The 20,455-nt window shown below is 35.2% G+C and overlaps 2 protein-coding genes and 1 non-coding gene across 3 annotated transcripts; 2 read left to right on the forward strand and 1 right to left on the reverse strand.

Moving 5' to 3' along the window:
• The first annotated feature begins 1,198 nt into the window (after window positions 1–1,198).
• On the forward strand, window positions 1,199–1,290 carry LOC113284967. Its single transcript, XR_003328489.1, has one exon. It is a non-coding gene; the product is annotated as a small nucleolar RNA Z161/Z228 (small nucleolar RNA).
• A 2,788-nt stretch (window positions 1,291–4,078) lies between these two features.
• LOC113278097 (vacuolar iron transporter homolog 3-like) lies at window positions 4,079–5,443 on the forward strand. The gene has a single exon (XM_026527026.1). It carries the CDS (start codon window positions 4,358–4,360, stop codon window positions 5,159–5,161), a length of 804 nt encoding a protein of 267 aa, XP_026382811.1. The 5' UTR covers window positions 4,079–4,357; the 3' UTR covers window positions 5,162–5,443.
• An 895-nt stretch (window positions 5,444–6,338) lies between these two features.
• LOC113278098 (calvin cycle protein CP12-3, chloroplastic-like) lies at window positions 6,339–7,032 on the reverse strand. Its single transcript, XM_026527027.1, has one exon. The coding sequence runs from the start codon at window positions 6,961–6,963 to the stop codon at window positions 6,532–6,534; it is 432 nt and encodes a 143-aa protein (XP_026382812.1). The 5' UTR covers window positions 6,964–7,032; the 3' UTR covers window positions 6,339–6,531.
• Window positions 7,033–20,455: the final 13,423 nt, after the last annotated feature.

A 20,455-nucleotide genomic window follows, 5' to 3' on the forward strand; every position in this document is an offset into this window, starting at 1 on the left:
AACATCAAAATACAAGATAATCAAAACCCTAATACAAATAAAGATATTAATTACAAGTAAATCGCGAAGAGATAGAGCCATAAACCGTAACGATATCCAATTTCTTTATATGTAATAGGGAAGAATGATGGTATAATCCGGAATCGATTCCGACCATTTAATCTGATTTTCCTCTTCTTCAATAAGAGATGCTCCTAAAAGAAAGGAATAATTTTCCCATAATATTGTAGATCCAAACATACCCGAATGCCCGAAATACCTTTGATTGAATATGGATTTAATGAAATGCCGTGTTGAAACATCGATGTTTTTGAATCGAGAATAGCAAGCCACGAACCAGCGATCAAGGTTTGAATAAATCGCCCTCAAAGCGAAGAGAAAATCGCCCCAAATGGCGAAGAAAATTCGCTCCAAATAGCGAAGAAATATGTCGAAAGACATAAAAACTAATAGAAAAATTAGTTTTATTCAAATTTTACCTACTAACACTTAAAAAGAGAAGATCTTTGCTCGGATCTGGTCCAAAAAGGACCAAATATGAGCAAAATGTTAATCGAGACTAGAGTCTTTTTTTATCTTAGAGAGGAAAGAAAAAGGTAAAGAGGAAAAGTACAATTGATGGATTATTCTTTTTGAACTTGTATTTGCTCGACTCTCGACCTTCGATTACATTAGTTGTCATTGCAGTTTTTTTTTTCTCTTACAGTTATATCGATTTTACGCATCAAATCTGATTGGATTCGACTCATCGGCGCCCCGTAATGTGACACTGACACCAAAGAAAAAGAAGTGTCAGGTTTACCGGATAAAATATCGGAATAAATGCCGTGACTCACAAAGCAGCGACCCACTTTTGCCTTTACCTATCTAGAATGCTGGCACCATTGCCTCTCGTCCGTCAGATTCCCTCACGGGATTTTCCACGGTGGGCGTGAACGTAGCACCACTGGTTGTTGACGGGCTCAAATGAATTGGTGGGCATCTCGGCAGTGCTCGGCAAAACCCTAAATAAAGGTTAAACTCGTCAAATGGGGTGAACCCTAAAGAGCCAGTCCATCCCACTATTAAAGCCAAATAACAGAGGAACCCTAAACCTTTCTTCAGAAATATCCTTTATCGTTCTCTCTTAGTTTCATCGTTTTTCTTTGTATGTATTGCTTATATTGATTTTTGCTTGTAGTTGTCATTGCCTATCCAAATTCCAGGTGATGAAAATTGGATTTAAAACTCACGACGGTCATCAGAGACTTTGTGTCGTTGTTGATTCGAAATCTATTTTTTCTGATGGTTTTTCTCTCTATTAGACGATTTAATTTTCAGTTTGTTTTTATCTTTTGATTTCATTATCGAATCACTTATGAATCGAGATTGAGGCGTTGTGATGAAAAAAGTTAATTTCTATCCGACTAAATACATGAATGGATTAAATAACCTCCTACTCATTCTGAACACTGTATATCTCGATCATTAAGATTCGTTTCTGTTTATTGTTTTTTCGAGTTGCAATTCTATGCAAAAAGTTAGGAGTTAGGTTTATCTTGATTTTTGTTTTTCGATTTGTAATTTACGATGTCGACGCGATGAGGAGATTTATTAATGTTGAATCAGATCGAAAGATCTTTGAAACTTTACTTTCAATAAGTCCTTTTCATTCTGAGTGTCAATATTTCGAAAGTAAATCCTTTCTTTCCCTTTGATTTCTAGTATGTAATTCTTTTCGCATTCATCCAATCCATTAATTTAATTGTTTGGACAAAATAATATGATTTTTGGTTGTGGCATCTGGACTGAGAAAAAATGTCACTAAAAAAAGGCAAACAATTGAAAATCCAAAACAGAGTATTGTAGGTTCTCTTTTGTTGCTGAATTTACTATCTTTGTCATTTAGATTGAGGTTGTTCAATTTAATTAGTCCCAGGAAATTTAACTTAGAGGTACGTTTAAGAGTATGATTTCACTGTCAAGCATGTCCTTTTACAGTAAGTATTATTAGGAGTTATGCAACTGAATTATACACTGTCAAGCATGTAGTCCTTTTACAGTAAGTATTATTAGGAGTTGTATGCAACTGAATTACACTATTTTCTAAATTCTCTACTAAGTCAATTTGGAATGCATTGGTGTAGTTGCAGTGAAATACTTAGCTTTATGGTTATTAGAATCACTTTTCGGATGCGGTGCTAAATTTTATTTTTCTTAAGTAGCACTATTTTATTTAGATACTATAAAGTTTAGTCCCGCATAGGGGAATATGAAACTTGATTCTAGTTAGGATTAAATCTCTGCTACTCTAGTTCTTTGGTGTCTGGGATATTGAACATCAGATTATACACCTCTAACAATGGCACACTGAAAAAAGATAAACTGAGATGGATGCTCACTAGAAATGGTGAATTCTGCCTGAAGTCTCTTTATGCTAAATTCCTAAATCCATTAGGATCAGGACCTTCTGAAACTAAAAGATTTTGGCAAGGTCTATGGAGTATGGACACCTCATAGGGGATAAAGCTTTTTACTTGGAAGTGCTTGCAAGACACTCTACCAACAAGAATGAAATTGGGTTTACTCCAGGATGTGGAAACTCTATATTTTCTGTAAACAGGCTGTAGAATCAACTTATCATCTTTTTTGATTGTCACTATGCTTTTTTGATTTTCACTATGCTAAGGCAGTATGGAGTTTAGCACCAATGGCATCACAGGGAGTAACTTCTAACACTTATAGTTTTTGAAAAACAAGAAAGAACACCAGAACAGTTAGCTGACGATATCTCAAGACATTTTGCATATTGGCACCCACATGGTTTTAACACTAGGAATGGACAGAGCAACAAAAAGACTTTACTGCATACACAGTGCAAATTCCCTCACAGAGATACTCTAAAACTGAATTGTGATGCTTCTTGGGTTTCAAAAAACACTAAATGCAGGATTTGGTTTTGGTTTTGTGCTTCTCAATTGGTTAGGTACAGGCAAAGGAGCAGCAATTGGAATTTTCAGGACATCCACAGCTGAAGAAGCAGAAACTCTAGGCTCTAGCTCTTCTGCGAGCTACAAAATGGGCCAACCTAAACAGCTTACAAAACCTGGTCATTGAAGGAGACAACCAAGTAACTATTTACAAGGGAAAGATGTATCAGTTCAATGGCAAAGTATAGCAATCTTAGAAGAAGTTATAGCTGAAGCAGCAAAATTAGTATCCTTTTTGGGTTTTCAGCATGTCGATAGAAAAAAAAGGAAGGAAAGAAGGAAAGAAAATGCGGCGACTGTTGGATTAACTGTGTACCTATGTTTTTAATTCCCTCAATAGCCTTTGACTCAGTCAAAGCTCAATCTATCTGTAATAATCTAAACTCTCATGTAGTTCCTGATGATGCCACTCCTGCAGATTCAGTGGAACAACTCATTATGAATTCGAATTGATTCCAAATGACACTACTCAAGGGATTAACTCTGTTTTGGTAATCTACTTTATTTTCAAAATCACAAATTATTCATTCTTGCTATGTCCTAATCCCAAGCCAAATCCCAAGCCAGTGGTCAGTAACAACTCTTCTTTTCACCGTAATGAATTAACAGATATTTTTAATTTTGACGATTTAAGTGTTTGAAACTGAAGACCTTGTTAGCTTGTAAGTCCATTAATAATTTGAAAGCTATCACCAGCAACCAGAGAATTCAAACACGCAGACTTTTATCTGAAGTAAAGTTGCATACTGAAACTTTGTTTGGTAAAGAATAATCATTGTAAATTGTAAATTCTATGGTTATATCAATAATCATTGTAAATTCTATGGGTAAAGAATAATCATTGTAAATGTCCTGAGAGGATTGGAGACTTGTCTTCCTTTTTGTGTTAAAGATTCTGTTTATAGCATAACGCCAATGTAATGAAAGAACAACATTACAAAACCAGTAACATGGAAAATCTAAAAAACTAAAACAAGACAGGGAAGTTCACATGGATGTTTCAAAAAAAAAAAAAAAATTTTTTACTTCCCTAGACTTTTATGTACAGCAAGAGAAGAAACCTATAAAAGTTCAACATACAACTATCAAAGTAGTTTTTAAAGCAACAACAAGAACAGCAAGAGAAGAAACCGCAACCGGACACGTAAACATAGAGTTCTACGTCTAATCTTTGTATTCCATCGAATAACACCTTTGGTTCTCAGATTCCTAAGAATCTCAGCTGACAGGGTTTAAAATCTGTTGTAAAAAAAAAAACCTATATCAACGTCTAATGGCATGTTCAAAGTGTGGCCTAACATGCCAAGCCACACTCCCATCTTCCACTACTAAAAATTTCCCAAACTTCATCTTCCACTACTAAAAATTTCCCAAACTTTTGAACTGTAATGGCTTCGGATACCCAAGGTACAAGTAATGAAAAGAAGATTCTGGTGGTCGATGACGATAGTGAACAAAAATCAACCAATCATACCAATCATGTTCAACGAGGACAGTGGCTTCGAGCTGCAATTCTTGGTGCAAATGATGGATTACTATCCACCACTGCACTCATGCTCGGAATTGGTGCGGTGAAGGAGGATCGATTGTCCATAATTCTCGCTGGACTTGCTGGTGCTGTTGCAGGAGCTTGCAGTATGGCTGTTGGGGAATTTGTATCTGTTTCTACTCAAAGAGATATTGAAGAACTGGGTGGAACTCTGAATCAAACTAAGTTATCAAATCAGGATCAAGAAACACAAGAGAATGTTAGTCATACTAATTTGGATGTTTCACCATCGACTTTGACATACGGGAGGAGCTTACAATCTTTCTCACCAGGGAAATCTCCGTTGACGAGGGTAATTTCGGAGGATGGCATAGTAAAATTGAAGAAACATGATGAGATCATTGTGGCACTACCAAATCCAGCACTAGCTGCCTCAGCATCAGCTTTCGCATTCTTATTTGGTTCATTATTTCCACTGGCAACAGCTTTTCTAATTAAAGAGGACAAAGCGAGAACCATTTTGATTCCTATTGTTACATCAATAGCTCTAGCACTATTTGGGGGGATTGGGGCTCGTCTTGGTGGATCGTCAGTCAGCATTTCTGCTTTCAGAGTTGTTGTTGGAGGGTGGATAGCCATGGGTATAAGTTATGGAATACTAAAACCTTTCCATGTTGAAGATCAAGAAACAGATTCAACTTAGCACTGCTATGAGCAGGCGTCTATTTCATAGAAGAAAAACAAGTTACTCATGCCTTCAATCATGCTTGTGTTCTATATCATAAGGAACGGAAAACTTTGATCTTACCTCACAAAATTTATAGTCCTTGCTTAGTACTTACTCTGTTTCTGCAAAAATGATAGTAACACTTTTGCACAAACAGAGGGAGAATACATTTGGTGTCAGAACTGAACCGTCATCTTATCATGTACTATAAGTATCGTCCTAGTGTTTGACCAGCATTTTGTATTCTGCTACTTTCGAACTAGTTCTCAATTTTACACCTTGGCTATGATAATGTTCTTAGTGTGTACAAGTATTAAGGGAAGTTATTTTTTATGATCTGCCAATATTAGGAGCCTCTTGTAGCGATTATCAGAAAAAAATGTATCCCCTGAACAAGAAGAAAGTAACTATAGTTTCTTCCAATTACATACGCTTTCTCCAAAGGAAGAAGCACACTCGAAGAAGCCAGAGCAAGATCAAGTCTCACAAACTAAGCTGAAGAAGCAGAGGCAATAGCTACATTGGAAGCAGCAAAGTGGGCAGTGGACAATGGCAACAACAACAGAATACAATGGCAATGTATAACTGTGCTTCATGAAGCTAAGACAATGCCATAACTATATACAGTTTTTTGGCCATTAGGTTTACTCTGAGAGAAGCAAGACAACAGACTCCTTAGCTAAAGAAACAAAAACTTATAATAGAAATGTAACCTGGAGCTCTAACTCTTCCTATTGTAAACCTTTTAGTAGATAGATCCAACATTTGGCTAAATGTGTCTAACTATCCAATATAAGATTACTCTACTAATCTTTTCCTAACAAACCTTTCTGACCAGTTTGGCTGCTCTTTGTTATTCACAAAAAACTGCACAATCGTTTGGAATTAGGTCCAAACTTACGTCGGCACGGACCGCGGCAGCAGTACTAGTTTTAAAGGTTTCTCATAAGTCATAAGTCATTGGTGTTGCTCTATGCCGGAAGTGAAGTGAGTATCAACAAAATAATAAGATTGAAAGGAATAACATGCCTACAGGAGTGCTAATGAGCTCAGTCTTCTAATTTGAAACCAAAATATGACAATTGCAGATAATATTTAAATCACAGATACTGACAACACAAGTTATAATGTAAATGGGAAAAGAACTATTATCTAAAGAAATCAATCATGCATGCATTTCAATTAAAAACTTGAAGAACGTTTGATCAACACAGCAGATTAAATCCAAAACAGTTGATGGCTAATTTTATTTTTTACAGTACAAAATACTATACTAATAAATTAGGGCAACAAACTACTAGTAGAATAGAAACTTACAAAGAGGACACCAAACGATTTGAGATTATTTAATCTTCGTACACACGGCATTCATCAGTCTCAGGATTCTCATTACAGAAAGACTCCAGCGGATCTTCCTTCTCAACTTTCATACGAAAATCAGCTTTAGCTTGACTAATTTCTTCAACCTCATCCCAAGCAACTTTACACTCATCTGTAATTGGATTATAATTTTCACCACCACAAACTTGAGTAGCTTCTTGAACTTTCTTCTCAATCAATTCTGATAGTTGCTTGTCTTTCATCTGTGTTCCTTTGAATTTCATAGCTCTTACTGAGAATGATTTCAGGGTTTTGATTATATCATTACGGTTTTGATTTCGGAAAGAAACTGAAGTGAGTTTGTAGAGATTATTAGGTATCAGAGAAATTGAAGATGAAAACAGGTTTTGATTTTTATTTGCTTTTGAAGAAATGTTTAAACCAGTGATTGAAGCCATTTGCAGAACCAGAGGAAACTAACTCGTCGTTGTGATCGATTTTGCTCGTCTTTCTGTTTGTTTTTATTGTTACGGTTGGTAGAGATAATTTGGATGGTGAAGTTTGTTGGTTAAATGCCCCTGTAAACTACTATATTTACTTGTGGAGCGGATGCCCCCCTCCCCCCACCCCACCCCCACAATATTACCAAGTGGCTCTTCCAGTTGCGGCCACTGATTTGAAGGAAAATAAGGGTAAAGTTGGCACTCAAGGAAAAATGAGGGATGGGTGTCTTTATCTATAACAACGACCTGCTAGTGTTCTGATCTTATCTTTAAAGAGGGATCCAAATGACAGGAAGAAGATAACAAAAATTGTTGGAAGTCTGTCATTGACAACACTGACGATCTGGTTTTCGTTTTGCTTGAAATGTCATTCTCAAATTCTCATACGCAACCTCGTGCAAAACCAAGGGCAGGTGAAAAATAAGGTGGATGGAATTTGGACGAGGGAGTATTGGGAATAATATGTGTTAGTCAAAGTCAAGTCAATTGACTTTGACTACTGAAGTCAATAGTCTTGTAATAGTCTCTCAAACACATTAAATATGTCTGAATAACCCTGTATTGTTTTTATCAAATTTTCTTACACATTCAATACAATACTTTCATTGTTCTTCTCTCTGAAACAATTTCTTCATATCATGAGAACACATCAATTCTCGTGGTATCAAACTAGATAACGATCCTAATCAAATTGCTCAACAACTTTTACAACAATTTTCAGCAACCGGGTAATATCAATTCAACAATTTTTCCCAAATCAATTTTAGGTTTTCTTTCAAAATTTTATGGTCTCTACAAGATCTGGAAAATACTCAACTAATCGAAAAATTCGTAACAATTGAATCAACAAAAACAACAAGAACAACAACAACCAAAAAGAAACTCAAAATCATCATCAAGAAACGTTCTCTAGCAACAACAGTTCATAAATTCGAAATCTACATCAAGAAAATCTTTTTAGTTTTTCAACTCGGAGAGAAATGTCGACTTCTGCTGGAACTGGTAATTCTTGCTCTCTTCCCTTTACAAACATCACCAATTTTGTTTCAATGAAATTAGATGGATCCAATTACTTATTATGGCGTGATCAATTTGAGGGAGTTTTGATTTCCAATGATATTTTTGGATATGTTAATGGTGAGTTAGTAGAACCACCACAAAAGTTAATTGTTATTGGGGTTGAAACTCTTAATCCAGAATGGGTTTCTTGGAGAAAGTTAGATAGGTTTGTTTCCACATGTCTTAAAGCCACATTTACTGAAACTGTTAGTGGTGATGTTCTTGGTCTTGGCACTTCAAAAGAGATGTGGGATTTCTTGAATACTAGCTTTAGAACTCAGTATCTTGCTAGGAAAAACATGTTAAGAACTCAATTACATGGAATTAGAAAGGGTAATCAGTCAATTGTAGTATATCTTCAAAAGATCAAGTCAAATGTTGATTCTTTGGTTGCAATTGAATAAAAGGTTAATGATGCAGACTTAATGAAGTTTGTCATGAATGGTTTGGGTCTTGAATATGATGTGTTTGTCATATCCTCACAGAACAGAGAAACACCATACAACTTTGGTGAATTAAAAGCAAAACTTTTGTCCCATGAACAGTTTCTGAGTGAAAGACAACATCAACATACTAATGTCTATGATGAACGGAATGCTACTGCTATGTATGCAAGAAATAATTCAAATGGTTATAACAGAATAAATGGTAATAGAAATGGTGGAAACTATAAAAATAGTCAGTATCAGCATGGATCTAGCTCAAATGGTTCTACTGGTTCAAGTTCAAACTCTAATGGGAGACCTTACATTGAGTACTCAAAGATGTTTTGTCAGATATGTAAGAAAAAGGGTCACTTGGCTACTAGATGTTTCTTTAGGTATCATCTACCACCAACTGGAGCTGCAAATACTTATACTCAAGCACATTATGCACATAATGATACTGGAGCAAGTGGGTCATCTGGGGAAGTTAGTAACTCAAATTCTACTCAGCAAGATTTTACATGTCTTCATGTTAATGCTGCTGAAATTAATGATGAGCCATCTACTTCCAATACTGTGTGGATTACTGATAGTGGTGCCTCAACTCATATGACTGGAGACAGAACTTTGCTTCAAAATACTTCTAACTACAAAGGAAAGGAGTATGTCATGATTGGCAATGGTAAGCAACTGTCTATTTCTCTTACTGGTAGTACAATTCTCAATACAAAAAAGACTAGTTTTAGACTAGACAATGTCTTACATGTTCCAGATATGAGACACAATCTACTCTCAGTAGCTAAATTTACCAGAGATAATGATTGTTATATTACTTTTGACCCTTTTGGATATGAGATAAGAAGCTTAAAAGATCATGTTTTGTTAGCTCAAGGAAAGATGATAAACAATTTACAGTAAAACCTCTCCGGAAGAATACTCCGTATAAGAATAAACTCCACATAAGAATAAAAATTTATGATACCGATTTGGGCCAGTTATATTTAAGAATAAACTCCATATTGGAATAAGTCATAAATTTTTCCGGTCCCTTCTTAAGGAACCTACCTCCATATAAGAATAACTGACATTATATTATAAATATTATAGGTCTTGTCATGTATCAAGGTTTAATATGAAGAGATTCTTGTAACCATTTTACAAAATCATTTGGCTTCAAAGTAGATACGTGGCTTTTTTTGTGCACAGTTTAGTGAAAGTAATTTTCACTCATATAGTTTCATTGGTAAATTTTTAGTACTATCTTTCACTTATATAGTTTTATTGGTCAATTTTCGGTCTCAAAGTTGAGTTTATATTTTTCTAGATACATTTTTGTGTTTCCAATGCATACATGTGTATTTTCTCAAGTGCATGTATGAAAGTTTTTCTTTCGGTCTATTCAAGGTAGACCTCCATATAAGAATAACCTCCATATAAGAATATTTTTTTGTGATCCCTAGGATATTCTTATACAAAGGTTTTACTGTATATCCCATTACCTCTAATATGATGTAGTTTGCTTTTTCATCTCCTGTAGCTTCTTTAGATACTTGGCATAGTAGGCTTGGTCATCCATCTTGAAAGATTATTCAAAACCTTCATACTCATAAAAACATTGTTCTTAAATCTTCAAATTCTTCTTCTTCAAATTATTTATGTCATCCTTGTCAACTTGCAAAAAGCAAGAGATTGCCTTTTCAATTATCGTTGTCTCATGCTTCTTCTTCACTTGCATTAGTTTATTGTGATGAGTGGGGTCCTACTCCTGTCACCTCATTGGCAGGATATAAATACTACATTCTCTTTGTTGATGATTTTAGCAGATTTCATTGGATTTATCCAATGCAGCTTAAAACTGAAGATTTATAGTGTTTTCAGCATTTCAAAAACTTAACTGAGAATCTTTTTAAAACAAAGATAGCATCTTTTCAAACTGATGGTGCTAGTAACCTAGTTAAGGGTCTTTTTAAAACTTTTTTGGAATCATCTGGAATTCAAATAAGAATATCTTGTCCCAAAACTCCATAATAGAATAGTCTTGCTGAAAGAAAGCATAGACACATTACTGAAATGGGAAGCACTTTGCCTTTACAGCTTTTTGTCCTAAGGAGTATTGGTATGATTCCTTTTTAGCTGCTACCTATCTTATAAATAGGACTCCTACTCCTATTCTTAATAATAAATCTCCATTTCAAGTTTTATACGATGAATTTCCAAATTATTCTTTCTTAAGGGTTTTTGGTTGTATTTGCTATCCTTTTTTGGGTGATTCAAGAGCTGATAAATTGTTTCCTAATCTATTAAGTGTGTTTTTATTGGTTATAGTACTTTACATAAGGGTTACAAATGCTTTAATCCAATTTATAAGAAAACCTACATCTCAAGGCATGTAATTTTCTCTGAGAATGAATTATATTTTCATCATAATTCTGTTTTTCCTCCTCCTATTATTGATGAAGTTTCTAGTTCTACTTCCTCTTTTATTCCTTCTTCTACTGTTGTTTTGAATCATTCAGTTACACATCCTTTGCCCACTGCTTTTTCTTCTTTACTTGATACTCCTACTGAACCAAAGAATTTTAAAGAAGCTATGCAAGATCCTAGCTGGCTAGTATCTATGAAAGATGAGCATACTGCATTACACAATAATGGTACATGGGATTTAGTTGATACAGAACCTCATATGAACATATTGGGATGTAAATGGGTTTTTAGAGTTAAATTGAATTCATATGGTACTGTAGATAAACTTAAATCAAGGTTAGTTGCTCAGGGCTATAACCAACAAGATGGAATAGACTATGGAGAGACTTTTAGTCCTGTAGTTAAGTCTACAACTGTTAGAGTTGTGTTATGCATTGTTGTTAACAGAGGATGGCCTATTAGACAATTGGATGTATCAAATGCATTTTTGCATGGAGATTTAGTAGAAAATGTTTATATGAAGCAGCCTCCAGGGTTTGTTAGTAAAGAATTTCCTCACAAGGTGTGTTATCTTAAAAAGAGTTTATATAGCTTAAAGCAAGCACCAAGGGCTTGGTTTCAAAAGTTCAGTTCTTGCTTACTTTCTTATGGATTTGTTAGAACTGTCTCTGATTTTTCAATGTTTGTCTATAATGTGGGCTCCAATATGATGATTCTATTGCTCTATGTTGATGACATTATTATAACTGCTACTTCAGATGGTTTGCTTGATCATTTGGTTTAATTTCTGAGTTCTGATTTTGCAATGAAACAGTTAGGCAATTTACATTATTTCTTAGGTATGGAGGCTTTAAAAACATCTAATGAAATTATGTTAACTCGGAAGAAGTACACAGTTGAGTTGTTGAACAAGGCTAATATGATAGAATGTAATCCTTTTAGTACTCCACTGGATAAAGGGCCAAGAGTTTCTGTCAATGAAGGAGTGTTATTAGCAGATGCATCTGAATATAGAACTATTGTGGGTATGCTTCAATACTTGTGCATTACAAGACCAGATATTTTCTTTGGGGTAAATTATGTTAGTCAATTCATGCATGCACCTACAGATGTGCATATGATGTTAGTTAAAAGAATTTTGAGATATTTGAAAGATACAGTTGTTTATGGTGTTGCTTTAAGGAAAGGTGATATTACAAAGTTATCTGCTTACACTGATTCAGACTGGGGAAATTTTCCAGAAACTGCAAGATCAACAGGAGGGTATGCTATTTTCTTAGGAAATTCTTTAATATCTTGGTCTAGTAAAAAGCAGCCAACTGTTTATAGATCCACAGATGAAGCAGAATACAAAAGTTTTCCAGTTGCTAGTGCAGAGTTAAAATGGTTGTCATCCTTATTCAGTGAATTGCATATTCATTGACATTGCCTATTCCTGCTATTTACCTGTCAGCTAATCCTGTTTCACATTACAAGACAAAACATATAAAAATTGGTTTTCTTCAAGTTCAACATATAGCTTCTGAACATCAATTAGCAGATTTATTTACCAAAGGTCTGTGTGCTGCTGTGTTTCTTTTATTTCTGCAACAACTACTGGGTTATTCTTTGACTGCAGACAGGTCTGTTACAACATCTACATCTACTTCTACTTCACTTTCTGCTGAGTCTGTTGTTGCATCTACTTCACTTTCAGCTAAGTCTTCTACTACTGCAAATAAAGATTGTCAACTTGCTATGCTTGGCAAGTCTTCTTCAGCAGATTGTGTTATTGTTTCTCCAAGACATGTTACTTTCCTATAAACTACTACTTGTTATGTTTTGTTTTTCAAACTGATAAAGTGTCTATGATTATCAGTTTGAGGGGGGATATTAGGAATATTATATGTTAGTCGAAGTCAAGTCAATTGGCTTTGACTACTAAAGTCAATAATCTTGTAATAGTCTCTCAGACACGTTAAATATGTCTGAATAACCTTGTATTGTTTTTATCAAGTTTTCTTACACATTCAATACAATATTTTCATTGTTCTTCTCTCTGAAACAATTTCTTCATATCATGAGAACACATCAATTCTCAGGGAGTAGGAATTGCGTGCTTGAGACACAATAACGAATGGGTGAAAAATGATATATAAGACTGGAGGTGGTTCACAGGATTCACAGCCATTGCCAAATCGTTTTGTGGAGGCACCGTTGTTTTTTTTTTGGTTAAAGCATAGCACCAGCTTTTATGGTTTTTTTATAAGAAAAATAAAGTTCCGCACACTACCTTGAAGAAGTAGTGACATTCAAGTACATTGGTCAGTTTAGTTCATGATACGTGTTGGCATCCCTGCTAAAATTTACTAGATGGTTTCCGATCCATATCTCATTGATTACATCCTTGTTACAAATAGTATATATGTTTGCAGCAAACAGATTGTCTCGCCTATTAACTAAATTGAAAGACAGTGCTTGAAAATTAACTAGTTGTCGTTTGTAGTTGCTAAAATGATTGTTGTTCTTGAATTTGTCCTCTTTATCCCTATCGTACATTCCAATTAGCAGTTTTAGAGTGGGTTGTGAGTCAATTTGAAATTCAATATGGCACCCACTGAGTTCATTTTCCCACTGGAAAGCTGCTTCGGCTTCATTTTTCTCTAAGAGATCTCTTGAGTTCCACCCCGATGATTCTCCTCTTGCTTCTTTACATGTACATGTATCATCAGAGTCACAGATATATGGAAACATGGAAAACGCTATGTTGATTCTTAGTCTCATAAAACCTGGATAGATGTTATAATTGAACCTTGTAATCTTTAAGCTTTCATCCGGCGTAGGACTGTAGTATAGAGTTTGGGAGAGAGCATAATTTTTATTGTTCACATGTAAACATTCATTTATATATTTCACTATGGTATTAGCAGTAACCCAACTATTTTGGTCTTGTTACCAATAGCCATGTTGCATCTGGCTTTCCAGATGTGCCAGGAAATGGTGCTACAGAATTCTGCCCAGCCCATATATTCCCCATCCCTGACCGTTGAATTAAATAGAGTATTTAACCAATCATGAAAGGCAGTGGAATTTTGTATTACATATATCTTATTAAAATTTAAATGATTCCAAACCTGAGCTGTAAAATTACGTTCCAAAAAAATATGAGTTAAAGATGCATTATCATATGACATAACTGTCAGGTTGTGTTTACATTTGGCAGAATAGCCGCTACTCTTTCACTATCCGGAAGAATGGCATGAGCCATTTTCCACATAAACAACTTGATTGAGGGAGAAACTCTCAGTTTCCAGATGGGTGTCCACATAGTAGTATTTCATGTGTTGTTATTTAATTTGTTGTACAAGGATCTAACAGAAAACTTTCCATATTGTTTAAGGTTCCAAATGGCTTCATCCACTCTGTCATCAAGAGGAATGTGTATTTGTTTGATGATGTTTACAGTTTCTGTGTCAAAACACCTGGTCAGCTTGGAGATATTCCATTCTTTTTCTGGTGTTATCAGATCACTGACTTTGTGAAGCCCCTCTGCTCCTATACTTGGTTTCACTAATGGTGGTTTTTTTTATCCTTGATCCAATAGTCAGCCCATAAATCTATGTTGTCTCCTTTTCCTATGATCCAAAAGCTATTGGTTTGAACCTGTCCCATTCCTTTTTTTATCCCCTTCCATATCCAACTGCATGTTTGTTTAGGTTTAGTGTCTAAGTGCATTACGTCTTTTTTAGGGTAGTATTTGGCTTTTAGAGTCAATGCACATAAGCTTTTTCTCCTTTGGCCTCCATCCCATTCTACTTATCATGGCAGTGTTAAAATCTTGTATGTTTTGTATTCCTAGACCACCTTGGTCAGTGGAAGTACAAATAGGGTCCCAGGCTTTGAGATAGAGGCCTTTAGGATTGTCAATATTCTTTCTCCACCAAAAAATCCTGTTGTACCTTATTTATTTGTTTGCAAACTTTTTTTGGTGTTCTAAAACAGTTCATTTGATATATGCTCATAGTAGAAGTTATGGATTTTATTAGCATGGTTTTTCCCGCGATAGTTACATTTTTCTTCTGCCAACCTATGAATCTATTTTTCATGTTTTTAACCATAGGTTCAAAGCTCTTTACCTTATATTTATTAGTAAAAAGGGGCGATCCTAGATATCTGTCGTCAAGAGGGATGGGTTTGACGTGGTGAATGTCTTGGATTTCCTTCTTTCTATCATGGTCAGTTTTAGTACTAAAAAAGACCCCTGATTTGCTAAAATTAATTAGCTGACCCGAGGCCCTCCCAAAATCATTGAACATACAGATCAGATTGTGGCTGGTTTGGGCATTAGAACCGCAAAAAAAGAAGGAAGTCATCTGCAAAAAGTAGATGAGCCACAAAAGGAACATGTTTGTTGATTTTATGATCTTTAATCATGTCGATGTTTTCCGCATGACTGACGGTATGATATAGAGATTCCATACACATCAAGAACAAATAAGGGGATAGAAGATCCCCTTGTCTAAGACCTCTCATAGGTTTAAAGAAATCACAGGGGGAGCCATTCAACAGTATGGCTAAATTCGTGGTATAAATGCATTGATAAATGATTTTGCACCGATTTTCAGAAAAGCCCATTTTTCTCATAATTTTGATCAAAAATGTCCATTGTACTCTATCAAAGCTTTAGACATGTCCACTTTGATTCCCATAAGACCATCTTTTTTTCGCATGTTATGAATCAACTCGTGCGCAACAACGATGTTATTTGAAATCTTCCTTCCAGGGATGAAGGAAGATTGATATGGAGAAATAATTTTATTCAATAATGGTTTCATTTGGTTATCTATTATCTTGGATATAATTTTATAAGAGGTGTTGCAAAGGGCTATCGGCCTGAATTCAGCAGTAGTTATTGAGTTTGGGGTCTTGGGTATCAAAGAAATAAAACTTGAGTTCATCTCCTTTAGCGTACACCCTTTGTGTCATGTTCACAAAGTTAGTATTGATTGTTTCCCAATTTCTTTAAAAAAGGTTTGGTGGAATCGGGTTCCGCGCTTTTATTAGGCTCCATGGAAAACAAAGTGTTTCTTATTTCAGCATAGGAAGGTATGGTTTCTAGGGTTTTGTTTACTATGTCAGTTATGAAGGTTGGTATTAGATCTATTAGGTTCTCATCTAGAAGTGTTGATGTAGGCGATTGGATATTTCAGATTTGTATTAAGACATCTATCATTTGTATCTTTAATACGTCCTATTCCGTTTCTTCTATATCTCTGCTTGGCATTGTCATGGAAGTACGAGTATTTCTATCTCCTAGTCATTTATGTTGTTCTTTACTTTTGATCTTCCAGAATTCTTATTTTATGTTATACCATTTGGTTAACTCCCTAGTGAGTTTGGTTATTTCTCCAGATTTTATATGAGATGGCATATTTTTATTGGCTTCATCAAGTTTCAATTTGGTGATACTGATGTTGGTCTTTATGTTACCGTACACTTATCTGTTCCACTTATTTATTATGCATTTAACATTGGATAATATTTTTGTTAGGAAAAAAGCAGAAGAGCCTGAAATGTTAATATTCCAAGAGGCTTCGATTAAAGATTTGTATTATGGATGGTCCATTCAAGATCCAAAGTACTTGAAGGGTTTGGCACCATCCTTCTATTGAGTATGATTGTTTAAGCTGATAGGTACATGGTCCGACATTAGGGGGGTAAATGAGTTACACCACAACAAAGGAAGGTGTTTAACCATTCAATATTATCTAAGGCCCTATCTAGACATTTTTCAGTAAGGCCCTATCTAGACATTGTTCAGTAAAATAGCTATCATTTCTTCGGTTATTCCAGGTGTAAGGATATCCTGTAAGTCCTATATCATGAAGACCTATGTTGTTTATCATGTACAGGAAGGTATAAGCTTCAGTTTGGTTAAAAGGAAATCTACTGTAAAGACCCTTAAGCTTGTCAACGCTATTAGACCAGTCAAGAGACAATATTAGCCGATAATAACTCGATTAGTTTAACACGAACGTCAATTAATAGGATTTAATCTAACAACGACCTAGATACGAAACAAGCACCGTTGAATAGGTCTCAAAAAGTTATACGGAATGGACCATTCGAACGCGTCAATCGGATACCGAACGAGGAAGTAATCATTAGATAAATATGAAGGACAAAATAGTCTTTTCATAATCGACTCCCTATATCATTTGGGTGGGTGGTATTTATCTTTTGCCTTGGACCTTATCAGAACCCATCGAGCAGATAAGTTCATTTAATCTTCCTCTTTCTCCATTTTTTCTTCTTCTCCCCTTTCTTTCTTCTTCTCTTTCGTTCTTCTTCATCTACGAGTTGAGAGAAATCTAATTGAAGTTATGTGATCGGCAGAAAGTGGAGAAGATCATGTTTTAGTTGGTAGTAATGGTGTTACTGTCCATGATTCAGTCTCGAAGAAAGAAGGGAATTTAGAAGCTAGGGTTTCTACGTAAAGCTCAGAGAAGAATTAAGAGATGAAATTAGTGTTCTAGGAGTTTAATTTGAGATGGGTTGGACACGAATTAGAACTTAGGATTGATGAGTGGTTTGAATTTCACAGTTAGGGTTCATGTTCTGTTCTTCCCTAAATTAAGAAGTTGATTAGGGTTTGAGAGTTCAATTGAGGGATGAATAAGAAGAATTTCATGATGAGTTTTGCGTGTTGAAGATATGGGTGAGAGCTGGTGGATGAACTAAAAGAATCAGTAAGGGTTTGAAGAATCAAGAAATTAAGGTTTCTGCTGATAGAAGTTAAAATTCAACTGGGTGATGAATAAGAAGGAATTGAAGGATGGGTTTTGAAGATTATGAAGTGAACAAGAAATTAACGATGTTAATTGGAAGATTTAGTTACTGAGAAGATGTGAAGTGATTTTTTTGGAAGATCAGTGAGTTAGGTTTCTAAAGAGGATTGATATTAAATGATAGAGATGAAGATTATGAGTTGAAGGCTAGGGCTTGCTTCTGTTAGAAAGAAGGTGTTAGAGTTTTTGTTGGTGTTGGATGAACTGAATTGGTGGGATGTTGTGGTCTCAAGAAGAATTGAAGAATCGATTCAAACAAGAAGAAGAATCTAATTCAATTGCAGAACTGAAACTGAGTGAGGTAATTGTTATTTCCTAGTTATTGTGGTAAAGTTCAGTTTCATATATGTGATTGTGTGATTGATAAGGAAGTTGACACTTAAAATGTTGTGTTGTGGGTGGATATGAAAAGGTAGGTGTTATGTATTGATCTGAGTAAATGTTGACGTTGCAGAGAAGAATTGAAATAATGATGAACTGTTTGTACAGTTGAATTTATGGAATTGGTGTTATTGTTGAGCATGCTAAATCTAGGGGAAAAGAGATTGAGTTGCAATGGAGTTGTTCAACTAGCTAGTGATGAAGTTGAACTGAACTTGGAGGTAATGAAATTGAACTGTGTATGGTTGTATTACAGTTAGTGGTACAAGTAGTGGTTATATGTGTTGAGAAGAACTGGGAATTGTTCTTTTGTAGGTAATGGTGTTTAACTGAAGTTGTGCTTGTGTAGGCTGAGCCGAGTTGTATATGTTGAGATTGATTTGAAGTTGGGAGTGTGGGTTAAATGAAAGTGTTGAGTGAGTCTTTAAGGGAAAGCTTGGAACTGCTATTGCAGGTAGGCTTAAATTACAGTTGTATTGAGTTATTCAGTTCTATTTGAATGAATGAAATGTATATTGATTGTTTAAATTTCTGCTTCTTGAACTTAGGCTTTCTAGTCATCCCAGTCAAATTATCTGACTGATTACGTTCTTAACTGACTTAGATATTTGACTGAGTCGGATCAGACCTTGACTCAATTGACTAGACCTAGCCAGACTGTAGCTGACTCAGTGTGACCGAGTTAGACTTTAACACTAGACCGTTGACCTGATCTTGACTATGTTGACCGTAGACTTGACTTGACCATGACTGGCGTTGACTGTTAGTGGACCCTTTGACCGTCAGTGACTGTTAGTTGACTCATATGGATCATGCCTTAGGTTAATGGGTTGGAGTAGTGGACTTGGGTTTAAAATAAGTGTTTCTTAATTAGATGTTTGGACCCCTTATGGTCCAAATAAGCCTTTGGCTTCTTCTACTAAGTTTTAGATATTCACAAGACTTATCTAATGGACTATAGAACCAACCAAATTCAATTAGTAAACCTTAGCTATGCTAAAGATAGATAAATAAAAGATGTAGAACCTTAAATTGGCCTAGAATCATTATATAGAATTGTATGATTCTTGTGTGAGCCATCTTGGCTAGATTCTTAGAGTTTTTGTATGATTAACAGTTAGTCTAAATTAACAACAATCGATTCAAAGGATGAACCAGTGGATCGCGGTTCTCGAGGTAGGCGTGGCTTGTCATCAAAAGAGGTGGGAATACTTTAACTCTTTCGAAACCATTGTTGTTTTCTTTTACAAAAGTTTATGTTTATCAACTCATACATTGACTGTCATGCATTCCATGCTTTATATAAACTGCATTATGATAATTCTGTCGATTCTTTGAATCTTTCCATGAAATGGAAAGGACTTGTAAGGTATGCCATTATGAATTGTTACGGGAAATGAGAAATTTCCACGTGTGGTATATAGGGTACGCTCCTTCACATTTATATCTACATGAATTCAGCTTTTACGCTTATATCGGTCGACAGTTTGCGAGTTCGGAATTGTCGATATCCATATGTACGATTAGGTGTGAATTTGCGAGTTCGGAATTGCACAACCATATTATACATTGTTTGACGAAGGAGTTTGTCCATATACATGTTTGTGCATTCCAGTGACTTAGTCACTGATGTTTGGGAAAACATTAATTGTTTTCCAAATCTCGTTCATGATTTCTTTAAAGTTAAATGTTATTCCTACTGGGCACTCTATGCTCACCCTTTTCACTTTCAGTTTCAAAGACAGATCAGAGTTGCACAGCGAAAGCTTCGAGGAGTTGACTCTGTTAATTAGTTAAATATTGCTATGCTTATTATGTTGTATATTTTATTTGCAAACCAAATGACTATTGTATATGTATCATTTGAGAGGAGTTCTTGCATGTATATTTCTGAACGGGGCTAATTTTGGGTTAAGTTTTGTAGCAGATTTCTTAATTGAATATTCAAGTAAAGGATTTAGATTTTTAGTGCCTCTCTATTAGTTAATCTCTTGGATTAGTCAGCTGCTAGCTTTGGGGGCGCTACAGTGTTTGTATCAGAGCTCACTATTAGATCTTACATGGGAAAAGATAGGAATAGCCAGTGCTAGATAGTGTAACAGATTAGTTTAGAACTAGGTTGGGTTTGTGAGATAAATCTTAATCACTAAAAGTTATCAATAATTAAAAGATTTATTTGACTGATTGATTCGTTTGTTTGATTGTTTGTTTATGTAATGAAGTAAAAATTGTAGGGTACACCAATAACTTTAGCTAATAAAGGTTAGGGAATAATCAGTCTAAAAAGTATGAACACGTACACAATCTAATACTAAAAAAAAAAGTAGGATT

This window comes from Papaver somniferum, chromosome 5 (genome assembly GCF_003573695.1).
Source record: "Papaver somniferum cultivar HN1 chromosome 5, ASM357369v1, whole genome shotgun sequence".
In the NCBI taxonomy this organism is placed as follows: domain Eukaryota; kingdom Viridiplantae; phylum Streptophyta; class Magnoliopsida; order Ranunculales; family Papaveraceae; genus Papaver; species Papaver somniferum.